Consider the following 22,975-nt stretch of genomic DNA (forward strand, 5'->3'; position numbering starts at 1 on the left):
GTTATTTTCATTCCAATGCGTTTGGATGACGAGAACAATCATTGTCTCAGTATAAGCACGCAAAAAAAAAAATTTATGCAATTATTCAATTGTGTTTATTACTGAGTTCAAAATCATTTCTGGATATCACAGGAAGAAATAGTTGCAACGATAGCGAAGCGCATCTTGAGAGAATCGGTGGATGCAATTCGAAGTTATCCGGCATCATACCGACACTGTACCCATTCGGATGATATAAAGCTACGTTGTAAAACTTGTAATGTATGTTGGTAAACATACTTGTGAGTATTTATTCACCTTATTTGCATACCTAAAGAGAAGGGCATTCACATGACTTTCATTCGACCTGCGAGTTCATGCAAACTTGAGTATAACGACATTATGAATAAGGACGAATTTGGTGAAAGTCATAAGTATTCATTAATGAAAATAATGAATGAACTTGAGCCTGGCACATGTTCATTTTCATCTTTAGCGGCAAAAATATCAATTTTTCAATGCATATCTTGTTTGCCCTCAATCACATTTCAATCATATTTAATGTCGACTGACATATTCCTAAATGTTGGTTTCTTCGTCTACACAAAACCTGTCCGTCCTTCATGCGTAGCTCTCTACCGAACCTCAACCTTGGGGTAGCAATTTTTTATTGCCCTTTTATGGTCCAAAGATATACAATTTTGCCCAATTATCTATGGCTATGAAACTATGGCACTTTGTGTTCACTTCAAACCATCTCTGAACTCCATACAACACGAAAATCCTTGATGTCATATCAGCTTCGCCAAGACGCACTTTCTTCAGGCTTAAATGTTTTTACTTGATAAAACTATGCGTCCGGGATTTCGTAATCGTTGGATTCTTAGAACCGTATGATTTTTTAGCGATTAAACTCGTATTTCAGTATTAGATTCCTTTGTTGATGAGCCGGTACGTTGCTGTTGCACTAGGATTGCGGCTAGATTAATGCTGTATCTACTGCAACACTCCGCCTCGCAGGTCACGACTGCGGCGAAGACATGCGCCGTATGGAAGTACACTATGAATTATGATGGACGATGATCTCATCATACATACAATGTTAAACTAAGCCGATCCTATATGTATATGCTCTTAATTTTCTTGCATCTTAATACGTTGATACGAACCATCAAAATTCGTTCAAGATTTAATAGCGAAGATTTGAGCGTGAAGTGAAGTTACGTGTGATGAAATAACTTATGTTTTATGGTGAGTTCTTGTAGATGCCGCTGGAGCTGAAAAAAATAACATCATACAAAACATTGCCCTCCGTCTCTAGCACTGACGTTGATGCAAGCTGTCAGTACACCTGTGAGTTTTGTGAATGTATTGCAGTTAAAATTAATAAATATCTGGTGAATTCGAACACGATAGAGACTAACCTAAAAGCGATAGGTTGTTTCGTCATTACAATGCCTTGACGACGGAATAAATTAGACATGAAGGTAAAAAATACCGGCACCTCATATGCTGTGTGGTTCAAACGATTATTAATGTAGAAGTGAGAGTACAAATTTGCTGATCTTGAACAGGAAATTGCGAATACGCACATTTGAAAAGCGCCTGGGCCTCAATTCCCTGACCTGAAGGTAAATCTTTTATAATTGGTGAGGAATGGCTTGCTCTTTAAAGAATTCTCGGCATTGCCTGACTTTAATCATATGGAGGCCAGGATGGAGAATATGGACTTCAGCTTAGGCCTGACATTATATTACAGGAGAAATGCAATTGGAAAAGATTTTATTGCTTGAGATATGTTTCGTTTTGCCGGAATATTGGAGCCTGTGTTTATGCCCATATTTCTCTCTAAGTCGAAGTGTTTCCCTTAGCTTCTGCGATAGGCCAAATGTCAGCAACGAATTTGTTCGAAGTTATGGGCACTTGAGTACAGAGGTTCACCCCATCTGCCTTAGAATGCAATGCCAGAGAAAGTTCTGTTGAGGCTGTGTTCCCGGTGCGTGTAGAAGGAAACATTATTTTATAGCAGACTTTGTTTTGTGAATAATGCTTTAAAAGAAAAAAAAATTTCATAGAAGGAAATCATATGAATGAATCAAGAATCGTAATACAAGAATCAATTATAATTTATCTTTCTGATTGTAATTTTTATGTGAAATCTATTGATGATACACAGTGGGTAATGATTAATTTCCACGAAGGAGGAGCAGATGTGATGTTCACTGCACGGCATTTCCGCTGATTTTGTTGACCTCGTTTCACGGTCGGCAGTTGCGGCGACCTGCGGCTTGCCTACAAGCTTTCCTTGTGCTTGAGAGGCGCTTGGTGGTTCTAGGATATTTGTAACAAGACCATTTTCTTCGAAATTTGTTACCTCCAAGTACAGATGAGGATATTTTGTATATTTAATACAGAGGGATGTGGGATACTCGTATTAATTGACTCGTATTATTTGGAGTCAGTTGATGACTTGATGTGCGTGGGTGATTGCAAAGCAAGCGTTGATGCTAACAAGTCATGAATGACGTACGCGTGTCGCTTGCGTAACTGTCAAGGTTGTGATTTGCCGGAAGGAAAGCGTGAAGTTTAGGAGCTGACGTCAAATGTCGTCGTCGCCATCGCCTTAAGTTTTAACAATATAGAGAACTTGAGCGATTGCTAATTATGGTTTAACTATTAAGATCGTCAGTATGACTTTTTTCATCGATTGGCCTTGAATTTCCAGCATCTCAATTAATAGTTTCAGTCTTGATTTTAAAAACTGGTCTTCGTCCATCAACGCACCGTAGGTGAACGTTCTTGTACAAGACATCGTCCGCAAAACGAGGACGCTCGCTGACTCCGGCCATCGCTCTCTCACATAGACAAGCCAAACAGGTTGAGAGGACGTGGCATGTCTTGGAGGTTTTTACTGAACTTCCTGTCCATTATAAGAAGCTAAATTAAGGTTAAAATTTAATGGTGTTTTTTTTTATTTTTTCATTAAATCTAATATCTATTCGAAATTAAAGGTACAACGTTATGCCACTAATTGCCAGAGTCTCAGTACAATATTTCAATATGAGAGACTGACGAAAATAAATAGAATTAATTTAGACAACTAACATAAGCATCAGAAAAATTAAAAAACCAAATTTAAGGGTTAAATAGTTAATCGACTATATTAATTCGCGGAACACTAGTATCGCCCGGTGAAACTATGGACAATTTTGGCGCGGTGCGATAAGATTGGGCACAGAGGGCGTGGTGCAGACAGACGCCTGTCGTCCGGTGTTGCAGACGTCGCGTGGTCGCCGTACGTGTTCGCGGAAATACTTCGTTGCACAACCTGAGTTGTGCAACGCAACTTCCATTCTAGGTCAAGAGTATCCTAAACATAACTGGCCGATTCATGAACGTCGTTTATATCCTTTGATTTGACGTCACGCGATTCATGAAGTTAGTTTGCATTATAGAATTATATATTTAAACATCACGCATTCTTATGGTTGTCATTGATTCATCTTGCTTTGTGAAGATTCACAACTGATCTGTTTAACGCTGCATTTATCTTTGTTGAATTAAATTGAATAAGTAAAAAGTAAGTGTCTCTTCCTTCCGTATAAAGAACACTCGATCGGTATGCATAATAAAATCTCTGCTTAAAAAAACAATCGTCGAAAATGAAAACCAATTAGTGAAAAGGATAAGGGGCCAATTTATTTTCCGTCTGCGTTGCCTTTAAATCAAATGTCCCAAGTTGGAGTAGCAGACGATCTTAACAATGCATTGTTTGCTAATGTTTGTATGCAAGTTGCTTGCGTAATGCTCACGGTTGATGCATATCGTTATGAGCTCGACTTCTATTTACGGTGGTCAGCAAGTATGCATATTCTGCTTAAGCTAATAAATAATGTACGCTAGCCAATGCATGTTGTACGTCAGCTAGTACATATTTTACATCAGCTAGTACATATTGTGCGTCAGCTAATACATGTTATGTGTTTACTAATGATATTGTGCGTCAGCTGTTACATACTATACGTGATCTAAAATAAATTTTACAACATCTAATACATATTGTACGACAGCTTATACATTTTATACGTCAGCTAATACATATGCTACCTCAGCTAAAACATATTCTACCTCAGTTGATACATATTGTATGCCAACTGATAATTTTCTTATCATTTAAAGCATATTGTAAGCCAGGTAACAAATACTCGCATATATTTTATCTAATGCATCTTGCATGTCAACTAAAAGTCGGCTACTACCTATATTGTATATCATCTAATACATTTTGTATGCCTAGTGAATGTTCCGAATCAACAGTTCATACATTCGGTAATTGTTCTGAAGATCATTCTAATGCATTCATCTGAATGATGAGTTAACAGAATGTTGAAACTTGAATGCTTCGTTGTTTGTTACCAAATACTGACTGCAGCGGCACGGAACATCGATCATCAGCATAAGGCAGCGTACGTATCACACTTACGGTGAGTTCAAAGCTCTGTTGTTTGTCTGGTCATGGAGGTTCTCAGCAGACGTTAGGGGATAAAAAAACTGAGTTTTAATTAAAAAACTCGTTCTCTACAAGGGCAGGGTCTTCTTTATGCCACTCAGGAGTATTGCAGAGCTCTGGCCAGCCTCCAGCGCCATAGATGTTCTCTAACTTATTCACCTATTTATATGTTTAACTATACATCAGTGTGTTATTATACATATAGAGTTCAGTTTGGCAATATGTTCACAGTGGGATGTTACGCCTGGATAGTACCTGTGAATGTAGGGAACATCGTAATTAATATTATGAACGTTTCTCTAAAATGAAATAAATAATTAAGTCATAATTAATATCTTGACGTTGCTCGGTATGAAAAATGAGATACTTCATAAGGGAAAAGTTTTGTAACTCGCTTAATATAGATCACATCACTGGTTTCTCACTGAATAACTGGAATACTGTCTTGAAATGTTGACTTCAAACTCCTTTTCTAGAGAAATTATGAATAAAATTTCGTTTGTCTCAAATTTCTGCGTATATTTCTACATAAAAACAATGTTTTTCCTGTATCTCTGCTTTCATTCTGGAACATCGCATAAATTCAGTCAAAAAAACACAGAACTCCAAACATCGGCTCCTCAGGAATGCGCCTCAATTTTTACGGAACAATGACCTAAGAGAACGTAGCGTAATCAGTCGTCTTTAAGATAAGTAACACAATCCTCTTAATCTTTAGAGAACTCAAACGAAGAATGAACGCAGAAAACCTCGCAGTATCGCACACAGCAGGGGGGGGGGCGCACCCCTTTAGTTACCCCGCTGTCTATCCGACAGCCAGGGCCAAGGGGGGGCATCGTTAGAGATGATTATCTCTTGTGCGGAAAAACGAGGTTTGTATCCAAGGCGTGAACAATTTACAATTTTATCGATGAAATGAAAAGGTTTTGCAAAACCTGGTCTATGCAACATATGTAACGTGTTAGTTCGTATTTGTGACTAGTGGACACACAAATAGATTATTCGCGTATTGATGAAAATTTCGCTGCTGGTTTGAAACGCTTTATGACATTCTATGTTACAAAATAATTATTTTAGCACTGATTACTTCCAACTGGCAAACCATCTTCTTGTCATAGAATTTACTTGATTAAATCGTCGATAATTAAAAAAAACATTCATTAAATTTTTTAATCCAGGCTACCAAAAGCGCAGCACTTTAGTTAAGCTAACGATGAATAAATTTCAAACGGTATCTTTAAGCGCAATTTAAGAAAAGCTGTATGAAACACAATTTATAAACTTCCCTGATTTGAGCCAACATTTCAGTTCCCCAAGGTTGGCGAATTGCAATTGAGAGAAGCCTGAAGTCACATCGAATGGGCATTGATGCAAATAAAAAATATTTATGAAACATTCAAAACGACCACGGAATGTAATAATGCGTTAGGAATAATGCATGAGATGAGGACCAAACATCATGAGGATATAAAGAATCAACATTTCAATGGGATGAAAAGTCGGTTTCACGATACGCTGAAGTTAACGTCGTACGTCAAGCGCTTCATTGACGACGTGCGTATAATCAAATGCATCCTGACGTACTTGTTGTGGTACGAAGAGCGTTTCCAAGTTGAGCTGTAACAAAATGAAATGTTCTTGGGAACGCAAGTGTTGTACATACGCTAAAATTAGTACAATTGTGTCTACTAATAACATAAACGGTGGTCGAATAAGCTTATTAATTGTACTATTTAGATATCACACCGTCTGGGAGACGAGAGCATCTGCGGAGAGATGTGCTCTGTGCTCTGCGAGAGCATCTTCAAATTTAAGCACAAATGCTTAAATTTGAATGCTTCCAACATATTTTAGTAGCAATATCATCTAAATAATATCGGAATTTTGATTTCAGAATATTATATTTTTATTGAGCTCTGCAACATATTCGTTCTAAGTAAAACCTATTTTTTTAATTTTGGATAGGTTAAGGTTTTCTGCGTTTGCAGGACATTCTACTAGACATCAGCAATTTTTCTATTGATAGCATTGATAAACTTAACGAATATATAATAGTATGTATTGATTTTCATCCTGTTTAAGCAGATTAAACTTTTGCTAATAGTGGAATTCCGCGGACAACATTCGTTAATTAGGATAATTTAAACTACGTGTGCTATCTGTTAGTATCTTCCTAAGCAGGGTAGGTTCATCAAGTTCATATTCGTTGTATTTCGTCTCAGACAGTGACTAAATCAGCTTTGTCGTGATCATACTGGAATCTGAGAAGTTGTAGCTTGAAAATGATTTAAAAATTTTCGTCATGGACAATTGCGTCACGCAGTTCCAAATCAGTACATATTTGGAGCAGCACTTCATTCGAGCATTTTTCTTTATAAGTATGCCGGTTTAGCTTGAAACTGTCTTGGGATCTTAGGATTCGATTTTTCTTCTAGGTTTCTCAGCATACCTTCCATTATGGGGTCAATATGTTAGACATTTATCTCGTTTAGCTCAGCATTGAATATCTTCAGTCTAATTCATCTAATTAAAGTGTAGCTGAAACGAGGAGATGCTTCTATAGGGGTGTCTGCTGGCAAGTGACAGACTTAATAGAATGATCGTTGCGGACGAGTTAAGCTAATTTACAGTACTTTATGTAAATATTACAATTATAAAGTTTTAGGGGACGTGTCTTACATTTGAATATAGGGCATAAAGATGTGAACATAAGGATTTAGGGTTAAAAGAACGTGTGCAATGGTAATATTCGTGAACAGGATTAGAATGCATGTGTCAGGCCACTATATTAAGCGCAACCTGAGGACCGGAATACGTGACTAAGCTCGTGCGGAATAAGTAAGAGACCATCTGTCTAGAGAACTTATTTTGATACGGGATGGTAATACACGAGAGATATAAAGCAGGTAAAAGGCTAAGACGTCGACCCTTAGGTCGGAGTAGTTCTAACGCTAGTAACATTACGGCGTGCGTACATGTTAGCTTCTGCGGGGGCCTTACTAAGGTTCCCAGCTTTTTTATAGAATCACTGCTTCCGCCCAATACTGAGGTCTTGATCGCGTGATCTATCACGTGATGTTGTCCAGACGCTGACTAAGGTCTAGTACTTTTCCATCAATCTTTATCACGTCAAGTGAATATTACATCTCTATTACAGATTATCTAATCTTATAACATAATTATAATGAATATAATGAGCAGATTGACACCGGACACAAGCGAAGATAATTTTGCATGCCAATAATTTATTTCCGGCCTAAAGTTATGCACGGAAAATATTCGCCTGCCTCAGATGATGTAGTAAAGTTCAAATTGTGATTTGCGGTTAAATTAGATTTTTGGGGTTCCTCGTGAGGCGTGAAATGAAAACAAAGCAACAAGCTATTCTAGTTGATACCTCTTTTTCCTGCAAAAGTCATACCTGCTATACCATCGGCCGCATGGCTGGTAGCGCAGACGATATTATAATTATACTGACGTAGACTGCAAAGCTATCTTCGTTAAAAATTTTCACGCTTTCCTTCAACGCGCTTTATTCTTCAATTGATCGAAACCGTCAAAACCGTCTAAAACCCCCTGCCATCGATAGTCAACCAAATCAACCGGCTTCTGAGTAACAGCTGGGACTCAAGAACTCTGGGCTAAAAAGAATAATATACGGTTAAAAATAACTTTTTAAAGACAACACTTCTAAAGAATCCAGTGTCTCCAATTTTACAGATCTACAATGAATTTCTCCTTTTATTTTAGAATATTAACAAAATTAATTTTTCAATTTATTTAATATGTAAAATTTGTTTCAAAATTATTTATTCTGTCAATTGATTCATGCATTGCTTCCGACTTCACACAAGTGTGCAAAATTTCAGATCAATTGGACATGTAAAAGTGTGTCAAATATCAGTTATAAGATTTGTAGCTGACAAAATTGCTTTTTCAAATTTTTTAACATTGAAAAAAAAATAATTTTTAAAATCATTTATTTTATCATTTGATTCATGCATTGTCTCCAACTTTACGCAAGTGTGCCAAATTTCAGATCGATAAATATAGAGGGAAATTGCAATTAGGAAGTACGGATGAATGCCATAGACAATCTAGGCAAAAGAAATCTTACTGAAGGCCCAGCGTAGATGTTATCACTATTCAAAAATTAAGATCACCTGATTGCTTTGATCACAAATTTTCAAGGAGTTCAAAAACAAAGAAGATCGCTGAAAAATGGATGGATCTGGACTCCTTTGTAGAAATGAGTATTTTTTACATTATAAAGATGAGATGAATTTTTGTGCCATATTTTTTGTTTTTTACCGTTTGAGCCTAAGTTACCAAAGTTACTATACAGGTTCACTTCAAATATCCTACCAAAAAGGCTGACTCCTGCCTCCGATTTGTGCTTGAGGCTGCGTTAGCATGCCTATCATAATCTCCAATCATCTAAGAATTTTTCCGTGCATAGCATCACTCCCTACTATATCCAAAAATTTAAATATTTAAATTTAAATTTAAATATTTAAATATTTGGATGAAAGTTTTAACTCGTAAAATTAAATAGACGCTCTTTCCGCATTTTTTTAAAGTCGGTAGTAGCAATATATACATATTAAATTATTTATTTAAGGAAACATGACTGATTTGAATTAAATTGAATCTTAGATTGTTGGTCTTTATATTTGTATGCTTACATTTGAGTTATATGAAAGAAATATTGCGTATTGACCGTATTTAACAAATTTTTGAAGTTCAATGTACTATTCCAATATGCAAAATTTTTATAAGTACATTCGAGTAAATGTACCTTGTATTGGCTCGTATTTTCTTGTGCAGGTTTCAGAAACTTTAATTTCTGCATATACAGTATCTGTGATTTCCCGCAAAAAAGTTAAATCCATTGTCCTCATTTGCTTTTCATTTAAAATTTAACTATTTAACCTACAATTCTATGTCAGGTTGTGCTCAGGAACGCCAATAAAATGTATATTTTCAGGTTCTCATTTGATTGTGATTTGAGAAGTATTGAACCTAATACGAAAATATTGACGGTATTTTTGGAAGCAACTTCCAAACAGTTTCAGTATTTTTCTTAATTTCACGAAGTACAACCTTACATGATTACACGGTCATTAAATTTATACTGTCAACTTTTCCACGTGGATCGCTTTTGTAATGACTTCATTTCACTTCTATGCGTTTTTTGAAAGTATTGGATGAGTCCAGTTCCTTAAATTCTGACTTTATTTTTATACGTCTGAGAGCAACAAATAATTTCAGTTACTTTCTCAATTACGATAGTAATTTCAGCACAGACTTTGATCGCCTGCGTCTATTTCCTAGAACTCGATATTTTATTTTGACTTGTCACGAAATTATCGAACATATACGACGGGTAAGATATAAGTTAAATGGTTAAATGTCACAAATTAAATTCTGAATTTGAAGCGTGACATATCAAATTGCATAGTGAGGTTGGGAATAAATGAGAGGTTGGAACATTTGATAAGTCTTGCAATATTACAGCTCAATAAGACAGGTTGTATATCGTACCTGTCATCGTTGGCATATGTTTGGTCGCCGTATGTGATCAGCTCCAACACATCGCCCACTTGACGCATCCAAGACACCTATAGAAACGATCAAATGCATACATCATATCAACACTTACAATTTAAATAAAATGAGAATTATGCATGGAAGTTTACTTTTGGTGCGCTATTATTTATTTAAGAAATTATTGAAAAAGATTTCACACGTATTGTGCTTTATATACCTTGCATTCCATGTTGAACTACGTAATGCATAATAGATATTTGAAACCGCAAATGTATAGAATTTTTATGAAATTAATCATAGTTATAGCAGAAAAATAAGTGCTTCACTGCTACATTCAAATCAGACTTCTATTGATCTTATTTGTAAATAATTTGATTGTTATTACAAAAAAAAGCTCGAAAAAATGGTAGATCTATTCATATCTGGAATGTTTCACAATCGGGAGCTAGGCCTATGCCGAAAATTGCCATGAAATTTCCACATGGAAAATGTGTTCAAGTTCCACATTCGAAATAAACTGTAATTCATTATATATGAAATTATCACGAGATTTACAACGTGCAACTGCAATAGTGTTTAATAAAGCCCAAGATTATAAAATTGGTATTGAAGTTGGTAGATGCAGCGAACCTGAGTGTATTAAAATATTAAATAAATGAATTAGTTATTGAAGATAAGTTACGAATGCTCAATTATAAATGTAAAGAAATAGGTTTAAATGCTCCAATAGAAATAAAATTCTGAAACCAAAATTGGAAATTTATTCTCACAAGGCCCGGAGTTTGGATTTCTTTTTTGGCTATAAAAATTGTCTTGGTATTCAGTGCAGTGGCAGAATGTAGCTATACTAACGCATGCTGTCCGTCTAGAAAAGCCACAAAAGAAAAGTATTGGGATGAGAATCCGCTCGCTTCGATTTTGTATCGAATTTCTTGTCAGGAAGAACATTTTTAAAGCCAATATCGGAAGTGAATTTGCAAATAACGAATCCCCAACGCAGACCAAACAATTAAAATATCCAACAAAAATAACTCTAAAAATTTCCAAATTATTATTTCGATTTTTCACGTATAACAAACACGGTAATATTAAGAGCCTTCACGATCAAATAAATTTCCGGCTAAAAAATTCCAAGAACGAAAGTAAAAGATAGATAAAACTTTTCTTCATCTTAACAGAATAAACACCTTGGCAAGAACTTGTCTCGAGAAAGAGATCTGCGATGCTTTAGAAGCTTATGAAGTTTATAAACGCCAGCAAGGGAGAGGTTTATCGATAACCGGACCGCAAATACGAGCTTTTAATTAAGATGTGAATAAAATTAGCAATGGTTAACGTTTTTCAGTATTTAAGCCGAAAATAAAATACTACGATTGCAGCACACTGAGTTAGGAAGGCAAAGTAACACAGACTCTGTATTTACTCGCTCAAAATGTTCCAGCAATTGGAATTACAAGCTGAATAACAAACAGGGCGAAGAAAATTCCGGGTTTAAAGCGTTTTTGCTAGCTCAATTCAGAGCTCTCTCAAACTTCAGACTCATGTGAGCAAAAAAATAATGAAGGATGCGTTTTAGACTTCTTGAAAAAACTGAGCGAAATTTAAATTTGTCAGATGTGATATTGCTATTTAGGCTTAAGGAATTAATTCAGCAGCAGTTAAAATAATGATTAACGTCGACATAAATTTGCTCAATTATATTTTAATGAAATTATTGCACGTCAGTTCCGCTCTTTAAAATGAGTCACATTTCCTCCGAAGCCTGGGTTTATATTCACCATTTTATTCATTATGTTTATATTCACCATGCCGTGCAACATTGCAAAACAGCAATACTTATGCTTTTGAATGCAATAATTATACCATTTCTCATTCAAGGATACTTCAGCGGTTTATTGGGACTCAAAATATAATCAAAAGAATTTATTTATTGTAAATCAAGAAATACATTGTTTGTGATAACAATAACAGGTAATAGGAACTAGAAATGCATCTAGAGAAAAGAATTCGCTGCACCAGCGGCCCCTTTGGGCCCATTCAACTCACCGAGTACTCTCCGGGATTATGCAAAGTACAGTCGATGGCTGCCGTCTCGCCTAAAAATGTCTCTGCCGTTTCATTGTTGACGCCGAGACTTGGTTGTGGCGGAAACCCCCTGTCCTTGTGGTAGCGGTGAGGGTCGTAGTTCTCGTCTACTTTACTTTCAACGAACCCTACTAAACTCGGAGGAAGAGTCCTCTTGCTCTGACTTGGGTTGTTAATATTTACAAGTATGTCTATTTTTTTCTCACTTGACTGAGACATATTCGTCACGGAGATTCCAAAACGATTCATTGAATCTGTTTTAGAGGTAAATTCAACTAGATTTGGATGTTCTACCTGAGATTGAATTCCTATGAACCGATGGCCTCCATTCGCATTGGGAGAAATTCCATACCGATTTCTGTCGTCTATTTCGACCGGAATTTGAAATCGGTGAGGATCTCTAGGATTTGATCCTGTACTAGTTTTAATCTCGGAATTTGTCTCTGGTATGTGTATTGGAGGATCGGACATGTTGGGCATGAGGTTATTTGTATCGGATGGAACTGGAGGATAATTGAAGGCTTTTCGGAAGAGCATTTGATCGTAAGCTCTGGAAGGAACCTCCATGATGGGCAGGGAAGTTTGAAAGGATAAGGTCGCTTCCACCAACGCTGCAAGTACAAAAATTTAACTATGTCATTAATAATTCAAAAAATATTGTCAATATAAAAATACACTACACGAATTATGAAAATTAATTATACGCTATTCGGATAATTGCAACGTTTACGCCTAATCAACCAACATCTTCATACAGGATATTATGACAAGTTTATCACATAAAGTTATTATTAGTTTCTCCTTGGTTGATATTATACATATATATAATAATTGAAATTATGCATAAAATTTGATTCAAGCTTTTACGCCTCCATCTGCAAAAAATAAAAGCCAGGCAACCAATCGAAAAACATTCTTCATTTTTTAAGTGCCCTTAACATTTTATATAAAATTTAGAGGTTTTCATTTAATGCTCATAGTTCAATTTGTCATCCAGCACTCATCCTGTGGCACCAAAATGAGATCTTAGTTGCCTTACCTGGCAAAAGATTCGATAATATCAAAAACTGGAATACTCCGGGAGCTTCGGTGGCAGTTACCATGATGGATGTGGGCATTTCAACCTGAAAAAAAAAGAAATTCTCGTTTACAATCATGTTTAGTTAGCGATTCATTCCTCATTTGGTCCATATAAACGACTTTATTTTTTAATTCTTGATAAAATCGAAAAATTGATAATAATTGACCATCGTGACTCTTTCAGAATATTTCCGGACTTCGTTGTTATCTCGAAAGAAAAGTCAGAGAGGCACTTCATAATTTTAACAATCAAGATAACTTTTGCCCATCTTGGGCACTTTTCTCTCAAAGTTTTCTGGTCAATTCATACAGAGCGAGAGAAAGAAATTTGCTCCTTTCACTTGAAATTTGTCGCATGAAACTTTTTCTTGTGAGTGGCCGGCTGCTTTTTTAATTTTTTAATAAGGAAAAAGCCTTGTCATTCTGACTTATAATTAATTTGTCTAATATTTATTTTGCCATAAAAAGTGTTTTCAAACAAACATCGAACCACGATAGATTTTCTATGTTTGAGATTTGGAAGAGATACTCATGCACAGCCGTGAATTCTTTCCTACCGGCTAGATGAATGCGAGTTGTCATCGCTCTAATTTTTCGAAAAGTGACAGGTAAAACTCGATGGCGATATTGAATCAATTTCGGCTTGTCAAATATTTACATTGAGCGATATTGCGTCAAATTTGGCCTTTGGGAAACTCATTTGAAAGTTCCAAATGGCTTCCATTTTTAGCGCATTTTCTCATTTATGGAAAAAGGCACTATTGTGCTCGTCATGTCCGTCTGTCTGTCCGTGACTTCACGTTTTCGTTGACGAGAAAATGCGCTCTCTGTCACTCACTGCAGTGAGTACCGAGTTATATTTTTTAGCTATCAGGATGGAAGTTAACAATGCAGCAATACGAGATGGTCCTTAGCCTCTATCGCGACGGTGTGTAAAGCAAGCGACTGCTATTGTTTCGTTGACGGTTCTGCCCAATTATTAGCCGGTCAAGATACTTCAGTTCAAACGACTTTATGAAAACTCAAACATTACATGATGATTTCCTGTGTAATTTACTAACAGGAACTCATATGAATTGTTTGGGATGTAGTTTTGTAACAAGTTACTCATCAGATAATGCGGCATGCAGTTCTGTGGCATCGATTATTCATCTCACAATGGGATATTCATTTTAATGACACGTCCATTCATCACACGACGTGACATTCATTTTAATGACACGTTCATTCATCATACAATGGGACATTCATTTTAATGACACGTTCATTCATCAAACAATATGACATTCATTTTAATGACACGTTCATTCATCATATAATATGACATTCATTTTAATGACACGTTCATTCATCAACTAGTTCAGGTTCATGCCACGCTGGATACCTGCAGCCCATGATCTCACATTTCAACTAACCGCATGACGTCATCTGATGGAACAGTGATGAATCAAATTTGCATATCGGCGGCTAGGCTCGCCAGATAAGCCTTCTTGAGAATTTCCAGGGACGAAGTTCATTACTTAAGGATTTAATAAAATGTTACGCGTTTACGAACATAAGTTAGTAGATACCGCTGATAAATATTGATGAAAATATGACATCTGTCTCATGAAAATATGCCATCTGTCTCATTTATAAATTGGATCTTTTTATTTCGTTTGGAAGAATAATATGCTGCGAAATTTTATCATTAATAGATGAAAAATAGCAAACATTGCTCAATGGCTGAAAATTTGTAGTGCATTGGCTCGCTGTGATATTGCGTACAAAATCAAATTAATGAGTTTTACAAATCCATTACATCTCTTTTACTAAACCCGTTGTAATAAAACGCTGAAAGAACAGTAAATTCTTTACGGCAGGAATAATTGTCCTCAATTTCGTGATGTTCACTATGGTCGCTAGGGTCGCGCTTCAGAGGTCAGGAGTCAACTAATTTGAAATCTTCAATAAAGACCAGCTCTAAGTTCTTCTTCTCGTAGCAATAATTTCGTACGCACAAAAAAACATAAATAACTGACATCTGAGTGCATGAAGCCAACCCCAATCTTCAAATCAAACCTGATTATAAGAGTACTTTGCGTATTCATGTGGCATTGTAGGTACAGAAACGTTCGCCTTATTGAAATGTAATTTGTTTATATGTAAACATTACATTTATTGGAATGGCAAGGTACTAGAGGTAATTTTCATCTAAGGACAAAATTTTTACCTTATTACGGACAGGAGAAAGAAAGCAGGAATAGGAAAAAATTTGACAGATTCGGAATGCGAATAAAGTTCTTTATGATTAATTTCTGTTAAACAAGTATAATAAAATCTTATAGAAACGCAGTACATGACAATGCATTCATAATTGATGCAGCATTGCCTGGTCATTGTTGAAAAAAAAACTGCATGTTCAACCTAATTCAATTCAAAGAAAGGAACAAAATCATTCTGACTTCTGATTCGAGTCGAAATCTGAACATAAGTCTCATTAATTTTAAACAAATCATGAATGAAAATTTTATTAATATGCTAATTACATTGGCTCTCAGCAGATATAAACATCATAAACGTTCAAAAATTGTATTTTCGCACCTTAAAAGCAGAGTAAAAAAATTTTCCATATAAATAATTCATTATTGTTCTATTTGAGTAATTTCTGAAACTCTTTTAAACTAATTGCAAACCTTGTTGTACATGTACAATTGCCATTAAGATTTTCAACTCGGGTTGTAGGATGTTATTTTTATGCTTTTGTAATACCATATGGCAATTTAATTGAAGTATTCTAATTGTGATGAATCTGATATTATCTTATCATTTCTGTATATATCCTCGGGTTAAAAGTCAAATTATTAAGTAAAAGTTATTGCAAGTTAGGATTTTGATGATCTTCTTCCAGCTTTAAAATTTATATTTTCGATTACGTTCACCAATTAATCCAGCTTTGACTTATGCAGTGGTAAGTCAGAGCTCGACTAAGTGGTGGTAGTGTGGTAGCCATGCAGAAAATGAGGTAGCACGAGCTCCACGACAGCGGTAAAAATGAGGTACATTTGATTTCATCAGCATTAAATGCGCTATCGCAAAATCATGTACATGAAAATATTAGCCAGATAAGACTTAAATGGAAATGAAAATTTTGAAGAGAATTTATGAGTAATAAGGTAACCTTGCAACCATGTTTAATTTTATTTTGCTCACGTCAAAGAAGTTATTTAAAGAACAAATTCACATCGAGTTAACTTATAGATAATTATTTAATGCTCTTTTTAGCACATTTTCTCATTTATGGAAAAAATGCACTATTGTGCTCGCCATGTCCGTCTGTCTGTCCGTCCGTCCGTGACCTCAAGTTTTCGTCGACGAGAAAATGCGCTCTCTGTCAAATGCGACGAGAAAATGCGCTCTCTTTTTTCTATCAACGATGCTTCGTTTATATAATGCAAGCCTACATTTTTATTATTTATCGTTAAGCACTCCTTTTTTTTATACCCATTTCATTATTTGTCCCAATTAATTTGCATCTGTGAGAGTAAAATTTACTTGAACTTCGATGATAATATATAATGTGAGTTTATAACAATTCGATCTTGCTCACTCGTGGCTTAGTATATCGCTTATTCTTTATTATTATATTTTCTCCTAGTTTATTCATTCTAATTTACGAGATCCTTTGCGCATTTTCGACATCGTCAGAAGTTAGGATGTTACAGTAAGGCTACGTATAGTGACTCTCTTCCCTAGGGGAATAATTCACGTAATTGTATGCGCATCTGCTAATTTGTCTCAGGGGAACCGTGCTGCGGTGTAGCTGACTTATTAATCATTATTGCCTTACGATACTCTAATATCATGTCTGGGCGATTACTCCCTAACAAATTTCCGACAGCTGTATTATGTATACAGTATATTATTACTGTATATTGTTGTATTACAGTATATTACAGTATACAGTATATTGTTGTATTACAACAATATACAGTATATTATTACTGTATATTGTTGTATGTATTACTGTATATTGTTGAACGCGAAAAGACAGTAATCGAAGATTGATGATCAACATTAAATCGATTTAATAAGCGTACATTGAAAATAAGTAATATAAACGTGAAAATACTTTGTGAGTGATACAATACAAATACTTGGTTAATAAATGACTTTCAGAGAATGACATTTTCATGTCAAATGGAAATATTTTGCTCAAAATCCATTTATCATAACAGCATGAATCTTTATTAGAAGACGCCAAATGCATTTAATACCTTCATTTTCGTCTGAAATCTAATTAATTTGCTGATATGGTAATTCGACTTCCTTAACTACTCTCCACAAATTGCTAAGTTCCTAAAGTAATATGTAGAAGAGAAAAACAATGTTTTAATTTCGCTCATTAACTATCCTAACATTAACTTTAACAATAGTTCTTTTCCCTTAATTTCCGCCACCTGAGCGCTTACGTCCCTTATATGGCCTGCGAAAGAATTATTTTAGTCGGTTAGGGCTTGTTTGCAAATCTTTTTTATGGTACCATGGTATGGTTCTGGGAGTTTTTTCTTCACCGCAAAATGTGTTCCGTACTTGACTTCATTTATTGCTTTTAATTTTCTCCCTCGCTTCATCAAGCCCCCCAGAAGCCGTCGGTCCGCCAAAAACTCGTAAAGTTTCAAATAATTTAGATACGTTGCCGAACACGCATGGCGGAATAATTCTGTCGAACACTTTTCTATCGATAAAAGGAAATTACAACATCCAACATCGAGGCGCTTCATCGAAACTTTATTGTTTGGACCCTGGAAAATACAGTGCAGAAACTGCTGATATAATTTCGATGCTTGCATTTTATTAATTTTAAAAACTGATGGTAGTGATTTTTTATTTGGTATAATCCTGACGGGAACTGAATTATTTTTTTATTTGCTTTAACTAAACATTTATAGAGTTTCAAGGGTTAGTTGTATGTGTAGGTTATAAAATTTAGCTGTGGCAAGAATTGGAAAATTTCAATTGTTATCATATATCATTGCAAATTGCATCTTTTAAAATTGCAATTTGAATTCAATAATATACGCATCACGTCTCTGAATGCAGCAATCGATACATTTAAACGTAACCGATTCGATATTCCTCATCATCAGCATTAGCCAAACGAAAGCTTCGATTATGAAATATATGATGCTAGGATTCACACTATTAAAATCTATAAATTCAAAAGATCTTTTGTACTCCATCTTCCACTTATTGCGGTCGTAAAACTTCGATCATTTCAGGGAATCTCGCAAGATCTCGATTTGCTAGGAAATACTGCCGTTGGGACTCCCTTCACTTCTCGGAACGAGGTAAGTTCGAATTGAGAAGCGATCCGCAGGTGCGGACCAAGTGGTCAGTTTCCGGGAGCTACTTGAGGCAATATGGTGTAGATTGCGGGCCTCTCATTACCAAAGTTCAAAATTTTTTGTTAGCTTGGTTCGCTCGTTTTCTGGTAATAAGCTCATATTTACGTGGGATTTATACGAGAACTTTACCCAGTTTCTAAGCCGAGCATAAAAATAGAGTTCCTAAGAAACTACAGCCTCTCAAAGTTCTCAATTTAAAGCGGGAAAATAACAGGACCCTCGGGTCATGCTTGACTTCGAACCTAATAAATATCTAAAATATTTTTAAAAATATGAATAAGTTTTGTTAGTTAAACTCATATTCAAATTAAATTCATTGTGTGCGTCACTGCGGTGCATGAATTACACCTCTTTTATGAAAGTGTTAATCAATCGTTCGTGACGTAAGTATGATCAATATTTTAAATTTTCCGGTGACAAATGCTTAACCTGAACATCAATTAACTTAATGAGCAAACCTTCTCTAAATTGAACGTTATCGAACTTTAAATCATGAAAACCTGTTTTGTGCACACAAAATTGAACAAAAAATTGTACCACATATTAAAACTACAATAAAAGCCAACAAGATATATTTAAATGTTAAACTGTCATTTGTCGGTTCTACGGGATCTTGGTAATTGCTGCGCATCATTTATCTCACTAGCAGCTTCGGGAAAAAATTATTTAGTGTAACTGCGTTAGACGACAAAACTGCAGCAACACTAGCGATGGAGAAACATGAGCTGCTGCTAGAATCGATTAGCAGAGCAAACAACAACATAAAGTCAAAAGGAATATCAGAAGCTGCAGATGAAAAGGATCAACGGGAAACATTGAATAAAATCAGCATGGACATATTAAAAACACTACCTTCCAACAGCCGCGATCAGCACCACCTGCAACACCAGAAAAACACGACCAACAGACACCCGCATTCAGCACCACCAGCAGCACCAGAAAAGCACGACCAACAGACAACCACGATCAGCACCACCAGCAACACCAGAAAAACACGACCAACAGACACCCGCGATCAGCACCACCAGCAACACCAGAAAAACACGACCAGCAGACACCCGCATTCAATCCCAGCAGCAACACCAGAAAAACACGACCAGCAGACACCCGCATTCAACCCCAGCAGCAATAACGCCAACTTTAGCTCGCATGATCAGCAGTATTGAGGAAGCCAGACCCGGTTTTTAGAGCACCGCCGACGCGCTTTATTTCGCCTCAGCGCGTCGGACAAAAACCTTCAGAAACAGCAGTAATGAGGGCTGCATAGTCGAGGGAAAAATGAAACTGAGGGTCGTTAGGCAAATATGTCCTAAGAAATGATGATCTGCTTTTCAGAGCTATGGGAATAAAATGGAATATAGTGGAGATATTTGCATTTCAGCGGTAATGAAGATTACTAGAATTTGTTGAACTAACATTTCCATGTCGAAATTAAGTTTGACGATCATATCATTAGTAGATAGTTGAGATAATGGTTTTGAATAATAGATTATTTCTGTGCGTAAAATTTATTGATTATTCAAATTAAAAAATTAAGATTTTAAAGTGAAATGTGTTCATGCTTTTCGGTCGGAAGTTGTTTGAAAAAATGCCAAACAAAAATTTTTCCGGTGACAACTGTAGAGCCGCGTAAGTAAACTAGAGGTTTATGCAGTAAAACTTACATCCGCTGCAAAACTTCACAAACTTCACCTTTACTAATTACTGCGGCTGGAAGACGAGAAATTTTATTTTCGAAATTCAGAGCTCTTATTCACTTGAAGTCTTGCTGTGAAAATTCAAACGTTTTTTTTTCGACAATCTAATTTACGTTTCACCTTAAAAACACAATAAATTATAATAAAAATATTCTGGAGCAACTTATTATCACCGCAATATTCGTTTAATAACTACCTCTGTAATGGAAACATCGGTGATGCAAACAAACAATTTACAGGAAATTATTTATTCATATGGATTATTGTAGCACAGAAGTAGATAGCTCGCCCGCATGCTGCTTATGACATTCATATTGAAGAAGCGATCCCCTCATATGCGATTCACCGGCCATTCATGCAGGCATTAACTTCATTAAAAAATATAAGTCAGTACTAACTGCAGTGAGCGACAGAGAGCGCATTTTCTCGTCCGTCCGTCCGTGAAGTCACGGACGGACGGACGGACATGACGAGCACAATAGCGCTTTTTTTCCATCAGTGAGAAAATGCGCTAACAATGGCTACGGAATAATTTTCCATACATTAATGTGATATATTTGAAGTTGAACACTTTAGCAGAAAATTCTTCTTTTGTAGTTTAAAGTTATGAAAGTATTCAAGAATTTAAGAGGAATACGAAGATATAAATTAATATTGTGGATATTTTGGTAAATTAAAAAAATTAGTTCGCGATTTTTGTTGGCTCGAACATAAATAATTTATTACCTTTGAATAAAAAGCTAATTTATTCTTGGTATCTAAAAGTCCGATCAAACTAACGTTGTAAATGTAACCTTAAACTAGCACGCTTAATAAATTTTCATTTTAACTATCTTGGACAGTAAACGAAAAGTCAAATATTTATTAATATGTGCCTTTGCATATATCAGTAAGCAATATTTGTTTTCCACCATCTGTTCACTTTCAGTATTCGTTTTGCTGGAGAAAAACTCTCCCTTTTTCGAAAGTATATTTCCAAGCTCTATGATTTATTTATTGTATAGTTCTTGTTATTGTATGTCTCTAGTTTCATATTGGACTTGTATTTATAGTAAGCAAATGTAGTTATTTATTAATGCACTTGTTATAACGTTAGTGTCAGGATAACAGCGGTGCTACTAACCCGCATCGCTTAAATCACCCTTTGCACCTTGAATTATTCGCACACAATTTTCATGAAATATTAACTGCTGATGTAGGGGCGTATTTATAGTAAGCAAATGTAGTTATTTATTAATGCACTTGTTATAACGTTAGTGTCAGGATAACAGCGGTGCTACTAATTCGCATCGCTTAAATCACCCTTTGTACCTTAAATTATTCGCACACGATTTTCATGAAATATTAACTGCTGATGTAGGGGCGGCAGAAGCGATATCCCTTCGACCGTCGGCTTCAAGATGACCTCGGTTATCGAAATTTTATGGCTCATCTTTAGGAGCCCGTGGTCTTAGCTTACTATGGAATATATAGACTTACGGAGTTTGGAATTTACCAAGGATCACCACGACTAGAATACGAAGTTTTTCATTAATAAACTGCTGCTGACGATGAGCGAGGCTATAATGTTCCAGGACTTAAGAATGTTCATAACTTTCTGTTACGAGGTGGAGTGATTCCCCTAGCGGTATAACGAGACTTCAACTTCCTAGGCGGAAGCTATAAGGCTTCGTAAATAAATAATTCTTTTCATAGGCTCAGTAGGTCATGATAATGAAGTGACTGTTGTCATTAATCTGCCACTATTTTACTCTAAGTTAAAACACAACTGTGAACTAACAATAAAATTAAACATGCGTACGTCGTGAATTTGCATTACATTGCAAGAAACTGAACTACTCGATTTATTTTCACTCCAGATAACTCCAGCACGAGGTAATGAAGATCTTTTCACTGTCACCTAAATCAGAATTTCATCGACGTGACATCTATGAATATTTATTCGTAAACTAAATAAATAAATAAATAAATAATTAGCGGTGTCAGCGTTGAAGATTAGGCTATCTGACCTGCTGCCGACTCTAAACATCGCATTGCTTTCACTCACAGCTTTCTGTGGGTCTCGAACACGCATCTCACTGCTCCAATATCCACTGCGTTTAAATGCCCTGCCCCCTTGCAGATTTTGACCAGAACTATCACAGGAAGCTGGGATCAAACCCACAACTTACTGCCGCGATCTTGGTACTTTGGACTTTACACTGGACCACCCTGCCATTCGTGATTCACAAAACAGATTTCGAACAACCTAAATCGTTGTAAAGTCTCAAACAATGCATTTCTCTAACCCTGCTATATGTTTCTCTCGCCGCATGTGTATGCATTTCTCGCCGCAACACGCCCGGGCCAGACTGCAATGTCCTCTACAGACGTCGAGCATTGAAATTCAGAGCCTTGTTTCCAAACAATGTTAAGGACATTTTTTGAGCATAAACTCACTGGAAACAGCGTGGTGTGAGTGCTGTAGAGTTCAATTCTCTTGCTTGCGTATGCCGGAACATCCCATGCTCACGGTAGTAGCGTCTCTACTTTGCTTCAAATTAGCTTATAATAATGAAAAAGAATTGAAACCTAGTTATGTGAGTAAAAGCAAAATACAGTGAAAGTATATATGCCTTCCATTATTGAAACGAACCAATTTTTACTATTATTACAAGGACCATGAGGATTCGTTCGATGAAATTTTT

The 22,975-nt window shown here is 35.9% G+C and overlaps 1 protein-coding gene across 1 annotated transcript in view; it reads right to left on the minus strand.

Annotated features, from left to right (window-relative positions):
- Positions 1–9,661: 9,661 nt before the first annotated feature.
- The window catches only part of LOC108680625, a 30,039-nt gene continuing 16,725 nt past the window's right edge, over positions 9,662–22,975 (minus strand). Inside the window, exons 2-5 of the mRNA XM_018169498.2 lie at positions 13,164–13,248; positions 12,086–12,735; positions 10,034–10,110; positions 9,662–9,737 (exon numbers count right to left, since the gene is read on the minus strand). Coding sequence (XP_018024987.1) covers positions 9,662–9,737; positions 10,034–10,110; positions 12,086–12,735; positions 13,164–13,242 — 882 coding nt within the window. The 5' untranslated portion in view covers positions 13,243–13,248. The remainder of the gene's footprint in view (positions 9,738–10,033; positions 10,111–12,085; positions 12,736–13,163; positions 13,249–22,975) is intronic.

This window comes from Hyalella azteca, unplaced genomic scaffold, assembly GCF_000764305.2.
Source record: "Hyalella azteca isolate HAZT.00-mixed unplaced genomic scaffold, Hazt_2.0.2 contig17904, whole genome shotgun sequence".
In the NCBI taxonomy this organism is placed as follows: Eukaryota; Metazoa; Arthropoda; class Malacostraca; order Amphipoda; family Hyalellidae; genus Hyalella; species Hyalella azteca.